The following is a 20,173-nucleotide window of genomic DNA, read 5'->3' as shown; positions in this document are numbered from 1 at the left end:
GAACACAACCACAGCGCCCACAGTGTCCCAGGCGAGAATCGAACTCAGGACCTTCTGACTGCGAGGCGACAGCTCTACCACTGAGCCACCGTGCCCCCCAGGGGGCTAGCTTATGTCCTGTCAGTTATTGTATTAGCAAACACTGCAACAGGAAGTAAGCTGGGGATGAATTTAGAATGTTTATGCTGTCGAGTTGAAACCGTCTATAATCGTGAATCGTAAAATACCGTTTCTTCTCTAGGAGGAGGCGAGACGGAGAAGCAGACGGGAGGAGGGGGTGGCAGCGGGAGTCGGAAGTTTGGTCTGAAGCTGTTCCGCCTGAGCTTTAAGAAGGACAAGGCCAAGCAGCTGGCCACCTTCTCGGCCCAGTTCCCCCCGGAGGAGTGGCCGCTCCGGGACGAGGAGGCGCCCAGCCAGCTGCCGCGCCACGTGGAGGTGGAGATCATCCGCAGAATCAACCCCGACCTCACCGTGGAGAACCTGGCTCGCCACACGGCCGTCATGAAGCGGCTGGAGGAGGAGCGCGCTCAGAGGAGTAAAGCCTCGTCGGCCAATCAGAGCTCCAGGAGTCGGCGGAGCGGGGGCAGACACAGGAAGCCGTCTCAAACCAAACCCAGCCGCTCCCACAGTAAGACCAGGGTGCCCCGCGACCGTGAGCCACACGAGGCCTCCCACCTGGAGCTGACCGACAGGTGGGAGAAATCAAATCATTTTGTCCTTCGTTCGTTTTCTCATCGTGTAGGAACCTCTGTGCCCTGCAGAAAGGAGAGTGTTTTTATTGTTCCTGCATACAGTACCAGATATGAAGTCACCTAGCAGAGCACAGGACCCAGGGCCTACAATTCATTTAGTAAATTAGGGGTGGTGGGGGGGAATTATACACTGTGGGTCTGGTGTCCACCAGGGGTCTTTGAAGGGCTTTGACGAGGTCCCCAGCAAATTTATTGGATTGTTAAACTTCACCATTATTTAATACAAGAAGCTAACAATTATAGAATAATGCCTATTTTGATGAGTTTCACTGTTACCTCTCTCTCTACCTACAATACCATTTTTATGGGAATTCTGGGCAAAATCATATCTGACAATAACATTCAGATTTGAGTCAGAGAGACAACAAAATTGGGGTCTGTGGTGCTAATGCTTACTAAATTAGAGGTCCTACGGAAAGGGTTGAGAATCACTACTAGTGAGCTTACAGGTCTTACATGGTCCTATTCTACTAGTGAGCTTACAGGTCTTTCATGGTCCTATTCTACTAGTGAGCTTACAGGTCTTACATGGTCCTATTCTACTAGTGAGTTTACAGGTCTTTCATGGTCCTATTCTACTAGTGAGCTTACAGGTATTTCATGGTCCTATTCTACTAGTGAGCTTACAGGTCTTTCATGGTCCTATTCTAGTGAGTTTACAGGTCTTACATGGTCCTATTCTCACCTCAGATCTCTCTCATGTCCATACTTTCTCTGTACTCTGCTCTCTCTCTCTTGTGTCCATGCTTTCTCTGTACTCTGCTCTCTCTCTCTTGTGTCCATGCTTTCTCTGTACTCTGCTCTCTCTCTCTTGTGTCCATGCTTTCTCTGTACTCTGCTCTCTCTCTCTTGTGTCCATGCTTTCTCTGTGCTCTGCTCTCTCTCTCTTGTGTCCATGCTTTCTCTGTACTCTGCTCTCTCTCTCATGCCCATGCTTTGTCTGTACTCTGCTCTCTCTCATGTGTCCATGCTTTCTCTGTACTCTGCTCTCTCTCTTGTGTCCATGCTTTCTCTGTACTCTGCTCTCTCTCTCTTGTGTCCATGCTTTCTCTGTACTCTGCTCTCTCTCTCATGTGGCCATGCTTTGTCTGTACTCTGCTCTCTCTCATGTCCATGCTTTCTCTTTACTCTGCTCTCTCTCTTGTGTCCATGCTTTCTCTGTACTCTGCTCTCTCTCTCTTGTGTCCATGCTTTCTCTGTACTCTGCTCTCTCTCATGTGGCCATGCTTTGTCTGTACTCTGCTCTCTCTCATGTCCATGCTTTCTCTTTACTCTGCTCTCTCTCTTGTGTCCATGCTTTCTCTGTACTCTGCTCTCTCTCTCTTGTGTCCATGCTTTCTCTGTACTCTGCTCTCTCTCTTGTGTCCATGCTTTCTCTGTACTCTGCTCTCTCTCTCTTGTGTCCATGCTTTGTCTGTACTCTGCTCTCTCTCATGTGTCCATGCTTTCTCTGTACTCTGCTCTCTCTCTCATGTGTCCATGCTTTCTCTGTACTCTGCTCTCTCTCATGTGTCCATGCTTTCTCTGTACTCTGCTCTCTCTCTTGTGTCCATGCTTTCTCTGTACTCTGCTCTCTCTCTCTTGTGTCCATGCTTTCTCTGTACTCTGCTCTCTCTCTTGTGTCCATGCTTTCTCTGTACTCTGCTCTCTCTCTCTCTCTTGTGCCCATGCTTTGTCTGTACTCTGCTCTCTCTCTTGTGTCCATGCTTTCTCTGTACTCTGCTCTCTCTCTCTTGTGTCCATGCTTTCTCTGTACTCTGCTCTCTCTCTTGTGTCCATGCTTTCTCTGTACTCTGCTCTCTCTCTTGTGTCCATGCTTTCTCTGTACTCTGCTCTCTCTCTCATGCCCATGCTTTGTCTGTACTCTGCTCTCTCTCTTGTGTCCATGCTTTCTCTGTACTCTGCTCTCTCTCTCATGTGTCCATGCTTTCTCTGTACTCTGCTCTCTCTCTCTTGTGTCCATGCTTTGTCTGTACTCTGCTCTCTCTCATGTGTCCATGCTTTCTCTGTACTCTGCTCTCTCTCTCTTGTGTCCATGCTTTCTCTGTACTCTGCTCTCTCTCTCTTGTGTCCATGCTTTCTCTGTACTCTGCTCTCTCTCTCTCATGTGTCCATGCTTTCTCTGTATTCTGCTCTCTCTCTCATGTCCATGCTTTCTCTGTACTCTGCTCTCTCTCTCTCTTGTGTCCATGCTTTCTCTGTACTCTGCTCTCTCTCTCATGTCCATGCTTTCTCTGTACTCTGCTCTCTCTCTCTTGTGTCCATGCTTTCTCTGTACTCTGCTCTCTCTCTCTCTCTTGTGTCCATGCTTTCTCTGTACTCTGCTCTCTCTCTTGTGTCCATGCTTTCTCTGTACTCTGCTCTCTCTCTCTCTTGTGTCCATGCTTTCTCTGTACTCTGCTCTCTCTCATGTGTCCATGCTTTCTCTGTACTCTGCTCTCTCTCTTGTGTCCATGCTTTCTCTGTACTCTGCTCTCTCTCTCTCTTGTGTCCATGCTTTCTCTGCTCTCTCTCTCTCTCATGTGTCCATGCTTTCTCTGTACTCTGCTCTCTCTCTTGTGTCCATGCTTTCTAGGGGTGGGAGAAAAAATCGATTCACCTAAGTATCGCGATTTTTAATGTCACGATTTTTTGAATCGATCTTTTATTCCAGAATCGATAATCGCAAAAGCAAAAAAAAAAAAAAAAAAAAAAAAAAAATTTTTTTTTTTTTTTTTTTGTGTGCCGGCAGTCAGGCCACTCACTGAACAGCAGGCCAGGCGTTTCTACTGGTTTACTAGTGGTTTTATTACTTTATTAGTTAGTCCGAAGTAATAATTACACTTCAGGGTTAAAGTGGGTGCATCTCATTGTAAAATTGGACTTTGGCCCAAATTGGGCTTCAAACGGCCCAAATTGGGCTTCAAACGACCCAAATTGAGCTTCAAACGGCCCAAATTGGGCTTCAAACTACCCACATTGAGCTTCAAATGGCCCAAATTGGGCTTCAAACGGCCCAAATTTCACGCGCGTCGGCCCATATCGGCCTGGCCTGCTTGGTATCTAATGCCCGGCCTGAATTATGATCCCAGTCCGCCCCTGTTTTTAACTACCGGTATATCACCCAGCCCTACTCATGATACAGTCTCTAGTGTATGATTCAACTTTTCCCATGTTCTAATCTAGTGTAAAAAAGCAAACAAACTGAAAAAAGAAAAGAAAAAAAGAAACAAAAATCGCAATAAATCGTAATATCGAATCGCAATAATCGTAGAATCGCAATACTTAAGAATCGCAATATATATCGAATCGGCACCCAAGTATCGTGATAGTATCGAATCGGGAGATAAGTGAATCGGCACAGCCCTAATGCTTTCTCTGTACTCTGCTCTCTCTCTCTCTTGTGTCCATGCTTTCTCTGTACTCTGCTCTCTCTCTTGTGTCCATGCTTTCTCTGTACTCTGCTCTCTCTCTCTCATGTGTCCATGCTTTGTCTGTACTCTGCTCTCTCTTGTGTCCATGCTTTCTCTGTACTCTGCTCTCTCTTGTGTCCATGCTTTCTCTGTACTCTGCTCTCTCTCTCTCATGTGTCCATGCTTTCTCTGTACTCTGCTCTCTCTTGTGTCCATGCTTTCTCTGTACTCTGCTCTCTCTCTTGTGTCCATGCTTTCTCTGTACTCTGCTCTCTCTCTTGTGTCCATGCTTTCTCTGTACTCTGCTCTCTCTCTCTCTTGTGTCCATGCTTTCTCTGTACTCTGCTCTCTCTTGTGTCCATGCTTTCTCTGTACTCTGCTCTCTCTTGTGTCCATGCTTTCTCTGTACTCTGCTCTCTCTCTTGTGTCCATGCTTTCTCTGTACTCTGCTCTCTCTCTCATGTCCATGCTTTCTCTGTACTCTGCTCTCTCTCTCTTGTGTCCATGCTTTCTCTGTACTCTGCTCTCTCTTGTGTCCATGCTTTCTCTGTACTCTGCTCTCTCTCTCATGTGTCCATGCTTTCTCTGTACTCTGCTCTCTCTCTTGTGTCCATGCTTTCTCTGTACTCTGCTCTCTCTCTCATGTCCATGCTTTCTCTGTACTCTGCTCTCTCTCTCTTGTGTCCATGCTTTCTCTGTACTCTGCTCTCTCTTGTGTCCATGCTTTCTCTGTACTCTGCTCTCTCTCTCATGTGTCCATGCTTTCTCTGTACTCTGCTCTCTCTCTCTTGTGTCCATGCTTTCTCTGTACTCTGCTCTCTCTCTCTTGTGTCCATGCTTTCTCTGTACTCTGCTCTCTCTCTCTCTTGTGTCCATGCTTTCGCTGTACTCTGCTCTCTCTCTCTCTTGTGTCCATGCTTTCTCTGTACTCTGCTCTCTCTCTCTCTTGTGTCCATGCTTTCGCTGTACTCTGCTCTCTCTCTCTCTTGTGTCCATGCTTTCTCTGTACTCTGCTCTCTCTCTCTCTTGTGTCCATGCTTTCTCTGTACTCTGCTCTCTCTCTTGTGTCCATGCTTTCTCTGTACTCTGCTCTCTCTCTTGTGTCCATTCTTTCTCTGTACTCTGCTCTCTCTCATGTGTCCATGCTTTCTCTGTACTCTGCTCTACTTCATCTCTTTCCACTTGTTTAAAATGCTCACAATTCATGTCTGCAGTATGAGAAAAGCTGTTTCGAGTTAACATTTTGTATTTGTAAACATCAGTACAGCACCATACATTTTACAAATGAGCAGCTCATTTCATTTTCACTTCAGTTACGTTAGCCTGAAACTCGTCTTTGTACTGCTGCTTTGCCTTAACGTTACTGAGTAACGTTACTGTTGCCTGTCTGAAGGATCGGATGACGTTAACGATAGCTATGTTGTTTTAGCGCTCCAGCGGCGAGCGTTGCACTTTAGCGTGCAGTCCATGTTTCCATGCCTTAGAGTTTCTCTGTGAGTGAGCTGCGGTCACAGCAGAGACAGGGGGATATCGTCAGGCTAGCGAGAACAACAACACGACTTCCGGTTGGACTTTTCCAAAACAAAAGAACCATTCTGCAAGTTTAAAGCTCACAGAAGCAATTGAAAATGGTTTATTTTGACATCGCTGTACATGTGTATGGGATTTTGCCCGCATTATAAATTCTAGATTTGCCGGAATTGATGAAATTATGCGCGATACCCACAATCAACACAATCACAATCAACCCGCACCAACTTTTAGGCCCTGGGACCTGTACTGTATACTTTACTATGTAAGGTCATAAGTTAGAAATAGCATGCTATGTACATTCATATGCATATGTGTTTGAACATGTTCCTTGTGTTCTAACAAGGTCAAGGTATGTGGGATGAACTATGACGACTTGTTGTTATCCGTGTATAAAACGTGTTTCCTTGTCATTGTCACGTGTCTGGATCCTGACCTCATGTGCATGTAGGATAAAGAACTTCACATGACACTTTGTATGTTCTCACACAGGGACTACCGGGCCTATTCGTCCTCACTGGCCCGCTCGCCCCGAGAGCACGCCCTGGCCATGGACCGGCAGCGTGCGCGGCTCCACCTGGCGCACAGCAACCCCAACATCCTGGACTCCTCCCACCTGCCGGTGACGCCGGAGTGGGACGTGTCCGGCGAGCTCGCCAAGCGGCGCACGGAGATGCCTTTCCCCGAGCCCAGCCACGGCCCCTCGGCCCACCACTCCAAAGTCCACCGCTCCCACTCCCACACCCAGGAGAGGAAGTCCAGGACGGAGCGCCAAGACAAGGCCAAGGAGCGCTCCCGCTCCATGGATAACTCCAAAGGGCCGCTGGGCGCCGGGACGATCGGACCGCCCGACTACTACGACGAGCGGAGCCGCTACTATACGGACGACGGAACCCTGCGAGCCAATCAGAGCTCTTCTCACTACTCGCGGGCCACGCCCCCCACCACTAAATTTGTCGGGGATTCGCTCGCATTGGACGGCGGGCGGAGCTTAGAGAAGAGCAAGAGCAGGGACAGCCTACCGGCGTATTCCCCCAAACCCATGCCCACTTCCCTCCCTCCCGACGACTACTTCCAATGCTCCTCCTCGTCTGAGGCCGCGCTCAGCACAGCCAACCCACTGGGAACTCTGGGTAAAAGTAGCCACGACGGCTTCAAACTGGGCGGGGTGGACCGGCAAATGGACAGACAGACGCCACATCCTCCAGAGTACAAGGAGGACATGGCGAAGGTGGGTCCCAAAGGTGGCAGTCTGCCTCCAATACCCCTCTCCCTCCCCGATACCCCTCTCCCTAACGGCCGGCCGCTCCACAGCGCCTCCTCTGGCCAGGAGAAACGGAAAGAGATCTTCAGTAAAGACACACTGTTCAAACCTCCGCCCAGCCTCCATCTGCCCGGCTACGGCTCCTTGAGAAAAACCCCGGTCCTCAGCTCCTCGGCTCTCTCCACCTCCTGTGATGCGCTCGACGCCCCGGAGGCCTTCGACGCGCCCAAGCCTCTAGTGGCCACGCCCTCCTCCGTTCCTCCGCAGGGAATCGAACCCGCGAGCGGTGCCGCCGAGGCCTCCTTTGACTACTACAACGTCTCGGATGACGACGAACTGGAGGAGGGCGGAGATAAGAGCAGAGGAGCGGACGAGAAGGCCGGGGGCGGAGGTGTTGGGATGGGAGGAGGAGGTGGCGGGACCATGCAGTGGTTGTTGGAGCGAGAGAAGGAGAGGGATCTGCAGAGGAGGTTTGAGAGGAACCTCACCTTCCCTGGTGCTAAAGAGAACCTCCCAGAGCCCAGTCACAACCAGCAGTCGGCCCACTCTGCCAGACTGGACAGTATGGACTCCAGCTCCGTCACTGTGGACAGTGGATTCAACTCCCCACGGTGAGAAGACAAGTGCATCTCACGTCTCACACACACACTTTTCCCCCACCAGGTAGTACGTAGTATGTACGCAGCACAGAAACTGCCGGTAAAAAATACTTTTATACTTTATTACATTTTCAGATCCTGTACTTTTTTATGCCTCCGCCGGCGATAGCCAGGCCGGAGGCATAATGGACAACCCAAATCGGGTTGTCCGTAACGTACGTACATCTGATGTTCATTAACGCAATATCTGAGCAACGCCTTGACGGGATTTAATCAGATTTGCCTCAAACGTCGACTGGGACTCGAGGATGAACCGATTAGATTTGGGGGGTCAAAGTTCAAGGTCACTGTGACCTCACGAACGCCATTCCCAAGTTCGTTAACGCGATATCTCAGGAATGTCTTGATGGAATTTCTTCTAATTTGCCTCAAACGTCCACTTCGACGCAAGGATGAACTGATAAGATTTTGCTAGTAAAAGGACAAAGGTTAAGGTCACTGTGACCTCACAAACACCATTTTCAAGCTTGTTAACGCAATATCTTAAGAACGCCTTCACGGGAATTTCTTCCAATTTGCCTCAAACGTCCACTTGGACTCAAGGATGAACTGATTATATTTTGGTGGTCAAAGTTCAAGGTTACTGTGACCTCAAGACCACTCGTTTCATGCTCGTTAATGTGAGATCTCAGGAATGCCTTGATGGAATTTCATCTAATTTGCCTCAAAGGTCCACTTTGACTCGATGAACTGATTACATTTTGGTGGTCAAAGGTCAAGGTTACTGTCAGGCCCGTAGCTACCATTGAGGACACCGAGGTCATGACCTCGGTATTTTCACACACAATTTTTTTTTTTTTTTTTTTTTTTTTTTTTAAATAGCCCCGGCCCCCAGATCTATTCATCTGTCATTGATGTTTTAAAGCCCTCATAAATAACATGATATATGACAGTTGATCAGAAATGCAACAATTTGCTTCCTCTCTGTGTGCTATAGAAGGAAGAGACATAACTCACCACAACATTCACATTTTGCATTGGGGCTAGATTGGGGCTAGACTTTGGGGACAGTTCTATTGAAGTGAATGGGTAAGTAACTCCCCTGTAAGTGATGTTTGTGCAGTATTCTGCCATGTGACCTGTATGCAGAATATAAATTATATTATATGGGGAGACATTTATTTTTTGTATCATTTTAAAGCAACAGCACAGTAAAGAGGATATTAATCTAACATGATGTCTGTAGTTCTTTATAGATCTAGCCTCTTAATTTTGGTCTCAACGTGCACCAGATTGAAGCATTTTACTTTCAAATGGACAACATTTTTTACCGGAGGGGGCACAGCACCCCCTGGGCCCCCCACGCCGTGCTAAATTGACCTCTGTATTTCTCAAACCCTGGCTACGGGCCTGGTTACTGTCACCTCACCAACACCATCTTCAAGCTCGGTAACGCCATATCTCAGTAACACCTTGACAAAATGTCTTCACATTTGGCTCAAACGTCAAGACTTGTTGGCGGAGGCATATAACCGCGGTGCGGTCGTTCTAGTTTTACTTTTACTTGAGTAAACAAGTTGAATGAGTACTTCTACTTTGACCAGTCTTTTTTTTTTGTACACAAGTAACTGTACTTCTACCTAAGTAAAGAATGTGTGTACTTTTCCCATCCCTGATCTGCAGTTGTATAACCGCTCTCTCTCTCTCTCTGTGTCTCTGCAGCACTAGAGAGAGTCTAGCGTCCAACACCTCCTCCATAGTGGAGAGTAACCGTCGACAGAATCTGGCCCTGAGCCCCGGACACCTGGGCATGGCCCCCACCAATGGCCCCCCCTTCTCCTTCCGCGCCATCCCGGAGCCCCCCGGCCCTCAGCCTCACACACACACACACACCCAGCCACACACACACACCCAGCCACACACACACACCCAGCCACACACACACACCCAGCCGCACACACACACCCAGCCGGAGAAACTGCAGAAGCCCCCCGCCTGCCTCGCCTCCATCACCAGCGTCTAGGGACGGAGCCAAGGGGCCGGGGGCGGAGCCACGGGGTCAGGGGCGCGGCTCAGAACGCTAAAGGGCAGGGCTGCGAAAATACAAGTCTCCCCCCCCCCCCACACACACACACACACACAGACTGTTACAGCATCACACTGACAGACTGACTGACTCAGTGGCGCTCCAACAGGCCCACTGTAGAACTACAGCTGTTGCACACACGTGCACGCATACACACACACACACACACACACACACACACACACACTGATAGATACAAAGACATTTAGGCCACCAGTTTCACACATGCCAACCCAAATCGCCAGAATATAATGTAGGCATTTTACCAGAGATAATGTGGAATCTCAACGTAAATTTGAAACAATGGCTGCAAAATCCATTTGTAAAACATGACATTTTGAGTTTCTGCAAAACCTACAATCTCAACGTGGATTTGAAACCAAAACGGTGGTTAATTTGAAAACCTGGCTGCCTTTCCAACTTTGAATGCAAATAAAACAACTTTGGTTATGTTTAGGCAAGTAGAAACCACTTTGCAAAGGGTAGGATTATGGTTTGGGTTAGGCTTAAACAAAAATGTTAAATGTTAAATGACTCACGGTTGAAAGGCTCTCGGGTGTGAAAGGCAAGTGTTAACATCCACCCCGGCAGCAAACACCCTTACTGGCCACCGCGCTATTTCAATAGCACACTCTATAACGGTAATATACACATACCTAGAAACATGATATGCAACATATTTTTGGTTCACAAACATAATATTGTATGTATCTGTGGAGGATTACACAAATGTACAACGCCCACATTTTATTCTGGCGACCAGGCCCCACACACACACACACACACACACACACACACCGACACATACACACACACACACACACACACCGACACATACACACCAGGCCACTGGGCAGACTCTGACCATGTCATTCTACAGCCTCTAGTTTACACACTGCTGTTGTGTTGTTTCACTTGGATAATATGACTGACTGCTGCCTGTATATATAAGTGTGTGTGTGTGTGTGTGTGTGTGTGTGTGTGCGCGCCCATGTGTGTGCGTGCCCATGTGTGTGCGCGCCCATGTGTGTGCGCGCGTGTGCGTGCGCGCGTGTGCGTGCGTATGTTTGTATAATCTGTAATCTCAGGTCATGTTATTTCCACTCCCATTCCAGCTGCTCCAGCTCAGTGTGTCTCCCTAGTGGTGTCTCCTGGTATTACACTCTAATTCAGCTCTTACTGTTAACTGATGAGACAGTCCAGCTCCTTGCAGTGGCAGCCACCATAGAAAGTGCATTGCAGAAAAAATGTCAAATTATGACCCTGACTATTACAACAAAAAACAACATTTAATATGAAATTAATGATATGAAATTTCAGAGTATGATAATGGTATTTACACAAAAATCGCGATATACGGTATTTCATGGCACCCCCCCCCCCCCCCCTTAATTAAAGGTACTATGGCCCATCGAAAAAACAAACAAAACAAGTATTTTGCGTTCAAGAAGACTATAACTTTATTGAACTGAAACTTATATGAGAATGTTTACACAACTCCATTATGAACTTATTTGTAGTGGTGTGCAACATATTGTGGGCACGGTATTACAGGGAAAGGTTATGGTACCATAACCGTGCTTACGTGATATCGCCGTATACGTTACATCCGTAATCTGCAAACAAGACTACATGTTGCCATTATGCCCTCTGTATAATCGTCAGCGTCACTTCCTGCTTCAGCATACGAACCAGCGTCTGAACAAATATGAGTTGGTGGTGAACGGCGAGAGACATTTTTTTTTTTATCCCGTTTGAATTGTGCCATGATGTCCATGTGATTTGTCCTCTCTTTTTTAATTATTATTTATTATTGTTATTTACATACAAAGTTTGGACTTGGGGCCATGAGAAGATAAGGTGCTGTGGACCTGGGAAGATAAGGTGCTGTGGGCCTGGTTGGGGCCATGAGAAGATAAGGTGCTGTGGGCCTGGCAACGCTGAGAGGAAATACAACACTCCTGTTGGAGTCCTCAAATCTCTGCAGGAAGGTCTCTGTCATTAGAGAGAGCAGAGAAGCAGCCATGTTCCTGACGACTGAAGACCCTAACCCTCCTGAGGAAGTGTAATGGCAGAGGTAGCCCCAGGTCCAAATGCAGGCTCCTCAACATCACCTGTCCCTCTCCCGAATCTGGGCCTTTGTGATTGCATTGACTGCCATGCAGGCAAAGTGTGCAACCTCTGGACTGTACATCTCATACTTTGAGGCAGTCACACAGACGAGCTGCAGCTTTCTAGGAGACACTGGCTGGACCAAGCCCCCAGGAATAGCGCTGGGCTGTGAAGCCATTTGAACATGGTGGCGAAGCTCTGTATTGCAAGTCACGTGACGCCATGCAGCCCAGAAAGGAAAATTCCCATCCACTTGCATGGGGCAGCTGTTAAACCCAGGGGAATTTTTTCCGGGTGTCACTCAAAGTATAAAACGACTCTTTTAATTATCAAAAAAAAATGGGGCGTTTTTTCTTCAGGAGCCACTAAGAGCTAACCTTGCTTGCAAGATGGATAACCTCGCGAGATCAAAAGAGATTATCTCGACGTAAAACATCTTGTCATGCGCAGGCAGTTAAGATGATTGGCCGAACCATGCCGGCTCGCCGAATCAGCGGCGGCCGTAGGCGGGCTTAGGCTCGTCTGGGCAAGTAGTGGGTACATGGTCTTTGTAGTTCTTTTCACTCGTCAACATGGCTGCCGCCGCGGAAGTGACGGGCAGTCTGAATGAATGTAATGGTCCCAATTCTATGTATTAAATTCTAAAAAACGACCCTCAACATTTGGGAAGGCTAAGCCACACAACTAGTTCGTTATAATCTAATGTCATGCTTCAAAGGCGACTTTACGATGATGAGGACGGTGAGGACTCAATCAATGAATACCATGGAGATCAGGCACCTTCCTCTGGTCGCAAACGTGACGTCAGAGGCATGGCGATCTGATTGGTTGAAGTTAACACGCACCAGCGGTGATGGACAGAGGGGTCATCCAATCACCTGCCAAGTAGCTTGGAAAAAGTGCCCGCCTCCGTCAGCGGGTCTGGTTACTGCATTCCCAGATCGACTGGTTTAGTGAAACGTAATGTGAAGGTAAACCGTCCATCTGGCAGCGTCAGGTTAACTAAGAGCCGTATACGGGTGTATTTTCTTCTTTTAACCCATTGATACCTGATGCAGCATTTGCGTGTATATCCCTCATTTGTGTGCGTATCCCTTTAAGACCGCGTTAACGCGGTTCGCGGTCTTAAAGGGATACGCACACAAATGCTGCATCAGGTATCAATGGGTTAATACATCCATGGGTGGGAGACGTCATGGAATATGTCATGGCACACATGCGCACTTCGCCTTAGGCCGCATGGTCAGGAAGTAAAACCAGGAAGAAAACCCCCCCCATGATGGCTTCATGCGCCAGTGAGCAGCCTCGCCTATCCAGTTCTTTTAATACATCCATGGGCTGGACCTGTATAAAACCAACCAAGATGGCAATCAATGTTTCCTGAAACAGCTGGAAGCAGGAGTCAACCAATTTTTCGAGAAAGCCGCATTTTATCGTAAAACTGAAACGTAATGTTTAGTTTTGTATGAAACGGATCAATGAACTACATCTCTCGTCTTACACAATATACCTCAGTTTCACCACAAACCTTTCTTGACTTGCAAAGCTGTCTTTTAAATGGACACACGTGTACCTCATGGCACATTTCAAATGGGATCAAAAAATGATCGCCTCTCGTCATTCACCTTCACCACCACACTGAGGCGCTGTTTGTCCATCTCCGTTCATTGTCAGTGACCGTGGTCTGTTCTCCAGGCAGTGCTGGCGCTGGCTGTTCTCCAGGCAGTGCTGGCCACACATCGGTCTCCGTCAGATTTTCAGCCGTTTTGACGGACCAAAAGTCCAATGGACGGAAGGATCCCTCACGTCCGTTTAGCCAATCAGAATGGAGGAAGGTCTATTCTGCCACGGCCAGAATGTGGACATTTCAGAACAGCCCAACGGACAGAGATCTATCGTTACTAATTAATAATAATTATGTCCGTTTTCCCATGGATCACTGTGGCAGCAGTCAACTGGTACATGTGGCCTGAAGCTGCAGCTTGGGATTTTTCAAAACGGACTTTTGAGGAGATTTCAGGGGCCCTCCTGTGTTTTGTGCCGTCATGATCTGACACATCCTCCTTCAGTTGGACAGCTTAGGCTTGTGGTAGTTTTCTTGGGTTTTGCAGTTTGAAAGTTGCAGAAGTCTGATGTTTACAGTTTGGTGGCAGCGCTGCCGCTTGCTCAGCCGTTGATGTAGACGAGCCTTGGGGGTTTTTCCTCCCAGATTCTATGGCGCGAGCTGTCCCTCAGAGTCGAGCACAGCACAGGCTGCAGGAGGTGCTTCTCCATCACTAGAGAGTTGTGCTGGAAGAGGAGACGGAGGGGCTAAATGAATCGACACCAGACCAGTGTTACATGGAGCAAGCGGGGATGTGATTTCTTGTTTCAGTATTTTTTTTTTTTTGATACACTTCACTTCTTTACTTCACTCCCCTTCAATTCCAATGAGTTTCTAATGAGTTTACAACTTTACTCGCCCCCCCCCCCCCCCCCCCTCCTCCTCGCTGTTTTGGTCAAATCCCTGAGCCATTCTCACTCCTGGTGCTAAGATATATTATAGTCAGCTATGGCCATAATGAAAATAATCTACTATATAATAAGATGGATTCTAGTCAGCTATGGCCATAATGAAAATAATCTACTATAAGGCGGAGGGCTCAACTGCACATGCTCAGAACAGTGCGCAAATAGCAGTGCGAGAAATGAGTGTGCGATATTTCTAGTCCTAATAAAAAAAGAGTGATGATGTAGGTGGAATATAGTATTATATACAGTTACAGCTCCCGCCTGCACACGTGGTGGCAGCCATTTTGTGTCCCTGCTAGTAACCGTGAGAAAGCGACCCGTTGAGGTGTGAGCGACCGGACATAAAGACGGAATCACCCGAAGCTGAAATACACAGTACCTACTTACTGCACTAGGGGGCGACCACTGACTCTAGCACAGGGAGACGTAGAATAAGAGCCACACTTTAAAGTCTGGCTTTACTTGTGAAACCAGGCCTGAGCTGAGTTGGATTCACCCATCCCTACCAATCCTGCAGTCCTATAGGTCTAACCATTTGTCAATCATTCAAATCCCGCTGTCCTATAGGCTCAGGGCTAGTCCATACCAGTGTCCTCGTCCTTACAGGCTCTTCTATAACTACCTCCACAGCAGCAAAAACACAGCCCGCCCCGCCCCGACTACCACACTGTCATCAGCCTCTAGCCCCGCCCCTACTACCACACTGTCATCAGCCTCTAGCCCCGCCCCTACTACCACACTGTCATCAGCCTCTAGCCCCGCCCCTACTACCACACTGTCATCAGCTTCTAGCCCCGCCCCTACTACCACGTTGTCATCAGCCTCTAGCCCCGCCCCTACTACCACGTTGTCATCACCCTCTAGCCTGTGAATGTTTATGTACACACACACACACACACTAACACACTATACATCAAAGTGCTGGACTCCCCTTAACCCCCGACCCCACCCAGAACCCACCTCTGTCCAAATCCCAGGGAGGGACTTGAACCCAAATACTACCCTTAAAGGGACAGTTCACCCCAAATCAAAAATGTATATTTTTCCTCGTACCTGTAGTGCTATTTATCCATCTAGATGGTTTTAGAGAACGTTGCAGAGTTTTGGAGATATCAGCCATAGAGATGTCTCTTGAATACTACAATGGAACTGGATGGCACTCGGCTTGTGGCCAACATCCACTTCCATTGTATTGGAGAGATGGCAGACAGCTCTAGATGGATACATACAGTAGCACTACCAGTAAGAGGAAAAATACGTATTTATACATTACATTATTTTTCAATTTGGAATGATCTGTCTCTTTAACATAGATAGACAGGCACCACAGTAATGATGTTTCAAGTTTAGACCAGAGCCATAAGGGACACCGTTTAGTTTGCACTTTCAGTGGCAGCCATGTTGGCTCCACGGTCCTGCTCCATGGCCATTGCGAGGTAATGTCAGTTCAAAGCGTTGACTGTATATAATATGAACGAGGCCCCTCTACTTCCTGCCGCTATGCAAAAGTGAAGCCAAAATATCCGGGGTACCGCCATCTTGAGCCGGTGATGTCAGCCCGAGTCTACGCAGTAGAGTAGGGCGGGTCTTCCCGCCGTCTGACGGAGGTTTGAGAGTGGCTGTCACAGCTTTCAACTTTTTATATCGTCAAATATAACCGATTAAATCAAACTTATCAGAAGAATTAACCGTTACATCAGCTTACAAGAACTACCTAAAATGGCAGAAACAATCTTTGGGAAAAATGTTTTTGACGCACACACTTTGATTTGATCTTATTTCCTTTTTTCCCCCATTGCTAACATGCGGGATTTATGACCTATACTGGGACCAGCCACAAGGGGGCGATCGAGATGTTTTGGCTGCACTTTTGGGGAGCTGTTATGACGTCCATATTTGATGCAGTCTATGGTTCTAGGGAGGAGGCAGAAACATGGTCCCGTAGTACAACCTGCTCACACTTTGGTCCGACATTAAAACAGAATGTCATTTTGATAACTCATTTTTGCACCACTAGAACTGGATTCTAGTCTAATTTACCACTCCATTGGGTCAAGGGTCCGACTGCTATACTACGGTACTAATTCATATTTTACCACTTTAGTAGGATCCTAGTCCCCATTGTACTACTGTACTAGAATTGTTTTGGTCTCCATTTTGCCACTGCAGTAGGGTTGTAGTCCCTACTCTACCACTACAATAGGGTTCCACTCTTAATTCTACTACTATTCTAGGGTTCTACTCCCTGTTCTCATATCATTGCACCAGGGTTTAAGTCCCTATTCTGCAACTGTACTACAGTTCTATTCTCTATCTGACCACTATACCAGGGTTCTAGTTTGTATTCCACAACTACACTAGGATTCTAGTTTATATTCTGCCACCGTAGGGTTTTAGTCCCCATCCTACTGATATTTTTGGATTCTGATTCCTTTTCTATAGGGAAACACTACAGTCTATTCTACCACTACAGTTGGGTTCCAGTCTCTACTGTACCACTGGATTCTAGTCCCTATTCTAGGGTTTTAGTCCCTGTTCAACCACTAAGACCGGGGTCTAGTTCCCATTCTACTGTACCACTATTAATAGGGTCTAGTAGTCTTTGTTCTACCAAAACAGTTGGGTTCGAGTCCCTATTACGCCACACCAGGGTTCTAATCCCTAGACTACCATTGCAGTAGGTTTCTAGTCCCTCTTGTATCATTGCAATAGGGCTTTAGTCCAATTCTACCACTACAGAGATTACAGAGAGAGGAGTTTTAATCCCTATTCTACCGGTAGAATAGGGTTCTAGTCATTTTAGTCTCTATAGAGAGGCAAAGTGACCGCCTACTTCCTGCGTCAGCACTGTACCAGAGATTTTCATCCGCCATTTATTTTCCCATAGACATTTCGTAAAATGCTTATAGAAATAGTTTTACTTGGTCAAACCAAACGATTCAGATATATTTAGAAACAGGAGAGACCACAGAACATTTAACTCGGACCAAAATGTAATAAAATTGCTGATTTAAATCAAACATGTTTTCTGTGTAGTTTTTTTAAGTTTTGGTCCGAGTGAAATGTTCTATGGTCTCTGCCCATTCTAAATATATCTGAACCGTTTGGTTTGACCAAGTAAAACTATTTTTATAAGCATTTTACGAAATGTCTATGGGAACATAAAGGGCAGATAAAAATCTCTGGTACAGTGCTGAAGCAGGAAGTAGGCGGTCACTTTGCCTCTCTATAGTACCATTATTCTTGAGTTTTAATCCCCATTCTAGCGCTACAGTTGGGTGCTTGTCCCTATTCTACAAGTACAGCAAAGTTTCACCACTAAAGTAGGGCTCTAGTCCCCTGTCTGGTGGAGGTCACAGGTTCTACCCCTCATGTCTGATGTTTGCACTGCCCCCCCCCCCCCCCCCCATCCCATCCAAAGCACCCTCCGCTGCCTGCCCCAGTGGCCCTCCGTCCGCCCACCCCCACAACTCCCTCTTCCACACTGACAGTCCATGAAATGTCTTCCCTTAACATTGGCGGTGGTTTATAAAAACGCAGTTTCAACAATAACATTGTTTCTAATGGTGACGGTATGTCATACTTGTAAATGATGTTTATCTGTCATGCCTAGTCAAATAATTTAAACAATAAAAAGAGGGATTTTTTTTAATGTCTATAATATCTGAAAGTCCCTCCGATGTGTAGTACTGGTGTTACCGTTGTTGTAGTGTATGTGATATACCCCATGGGGATTGTGTTACTTTTTAAGATAATAAAATAACAATGTTTGGTTACACTGCTGCTGTGTTTTATTATGGTCACAAATTAGTCTCGGCAAAATACGTTCTGACCCAAGACTGATTGCAACAGAATTTATCTTCACAGTTTTATGTTTACTAGATTATCAGGCCTTCAAATGTTGGTGGGCCTCCAGCCCATGTGTGCGTGTGTGTTTTTAGAAAGTCTGGGGTGGTAGCCCTAGAGAGTGACAGGGCATAAGGGTTGGGTGGGCCCGGAAGATTTTCATATTTTAAAGTGGACCGCGGCATTCTTAAGTTTGGGGACCCCTGATCTAGGCCTATTTTATAATTGTGGTGGTGGTCTGTGTAAAAAAACAACATGAATGTACATTTTGGGTTCATGATTAGTATGAAAATACCCCATAAAACAAACACATTTTACAGGCCCCCAAGCAGGCGCGCTGGAACTACTATTGACTAGGGGGAAATGTGATGTTTTTTGGACTTTTAGCCATATTTAGAGGAATATTAAATTTTAAATTCACATTAGGATTATACTGTTGTGATGTCACTATTCTTTTCTCACTCACTTTCATGTAACCACCTTTAGATCGTTTTACACTACAACAGACAGCAACACAGGCATAAACACTGAACGTATTATTATTATGGAAGACCAGAGTATGATGAAAATCAAACAAAGAGAGAGCGTATGAAATTAGAGCTGCAGGAAGCACAAACTGTTTTTTAATGCATTTTATTGGTGTTATAAACACAGGACAGCTGTCTAGCATGTCACTGTATTCATTATTTTAGCTTTGGTACTGTATAATACCAAAGCTAAAATAATTAATATGGTTAAAAGAAACGCCAAAGGCATTTTACTTTGAAATTTCTGTTAAAACAGGAAGTGGCAATAAGCCAGTAGCGAGCACACTCACCGGTGTTTTTAAAGTTTCGGTGCACGGCACAGGAGAATACTTGGTAGGCGAAGGAGAGCCAAATGTCCTTTCGTTAGGTTTATTCCAGCTTGTTGGGGAAAGCCATAACAAAACTGCCTAGAGATCCATTGTGGGGGGTGAGAGAGGACAGGGAGAGAGAGGACAGGGAGAGAGGACAAGGCAGGAGAGAGAGGACAGGGAGAGAGAGGCAGGAGAGAGGACTTCAAGGCAGGAGAGAGGACAAGGCAGGAGAGAGGACAACCAGTCCACCACCACTCCCCTAGGAGAGAGGACAACCACCTATCCCCCCCCCCCCCCCCCCCCCCCCCCTCTGTCTGACCAGGGAGAGAGAGGACAGGGAGAGAGGACTTCAAGGCAGGAGAGAGAGGACAGGGAGAGAGGACTTCAAGGCAGGAGAGGACAAGGCAGGAGAGAGGACCACCAGTCCACTCCAACCTGTCCACCTATCTTTCTCCCACTCTGTCTGACCTCTCCTCCTGTCTCCCTTCCTCCAACAAAATGCCCTCCTCTGCCATCTATCTATGTATCTCCCGGCTTCCTTCCTCTCACCCTGTTCGCACTCAACCACTCTACTACCATCTCTGCAGGGACTGACCCGCAGAGGAGAGAGGGGAGCGGGCACAGTCCCTGCAGAGATGGTGAGAGTGGTTGAGTGAGAACACGGTGAAGGAAGGAGGCCGGGAGATGGCAGGGGAGGGAGGGGTGGGGGGATGGGATGGGGGGAGGAGGGATGGGATGGGGAGGGATGGGTGGGGAGAGGAGTGGGGGGCAGGAGGAGGGGGAGAGGAGGGATGGGGAAGGAGGGAGGGGTGGGTGGGGAGAGGAGGGTGGGGAGAGGAGTGGGGGAGGAGGGAGGGGTGGGGGGCGGGAGGATGGGATGGGGAGGGATGGGGAGAGGAGTGGGGGAGGAGGGAGGGGTGGGGAGACAACTTCAAATCCCCTGCAGGAATCGAACCTGCACTTCTCCGCATACAATGCGGTTGTTAAGGTGACTGCCTTAACCCCTAGACCATCAGCTAGGTAACTTACAATGGATCTCTAGGCAGTTTTGTTATGGCTTTCCCAATGAAAGACTTGAAAAGGTTTTAGTGTCGGTACCGGGATTCAAACCACAAACCTTTGGGTTGGAAGGCATGGTCTTTCACCACTGGACTACAGCCCAGCTCAAACACACAGAACATGCAGCAAGTCAAATAGATGTGGTTAAGATTAGGATCTTAACCACGACCATACCCTAACCCAA

The 20,173-nt window shown here is 47.4% G+C and overlaps 1 protein-coding gene across 1 annotated transcript in view; it reads left to right on the top strand.

Moving 5' to 3' along the window:
• LOC310790237 (storkhead-box protein 2-like) overlaps nucleotides 1-9,621 on the top strand; it is a gene marked incomplete at both ends in the record, with an annotated part of 139,872 nt that extends 130,251 nt beyond the window's left edge. The window contains 4 exons of the mRNA XM_083651908.1: nucleotides 242-692; nucleotides 6,167-7,549; nucleotides 9,260-9,402; nucleotides 9,554-9,621. Coding sequence (XP_083508034.1) covers nucleotides 242-692; nucleotides 6,167-7,549; nucleotides 9,260-9,402; nucleotides 9,554-9,621 — 2,045 coding nt within the window. The remainder of the gene's footprint in view (nucleotides 1-241; nucleotides 693-6,166; nucleotides 7,550-9,259; nucleotides 9,403-9,553) is intronic.
• Between the last annotated feature and the right edge of the window lie 10,552 nt (nucleotides 9,622-20,173).

Source organism: Poromitra crassiceps (assembly GCF_964638095.1).
Source record: "Poromitra crassiceps genome assembly, chromosome: 15".
Classification (NCBI taxonomy): domain Eukaryota; kingdom Metazoa; phylum Chordata; class Actinopteri; order Beryciformes; family Melamphaidae; genus Poromitra; species Poromitra crassiceps.
Note: the sequence above shows the minus strand (reverse complement) of the source record. Positions and strands in the feature narration are given on the sequence as shown.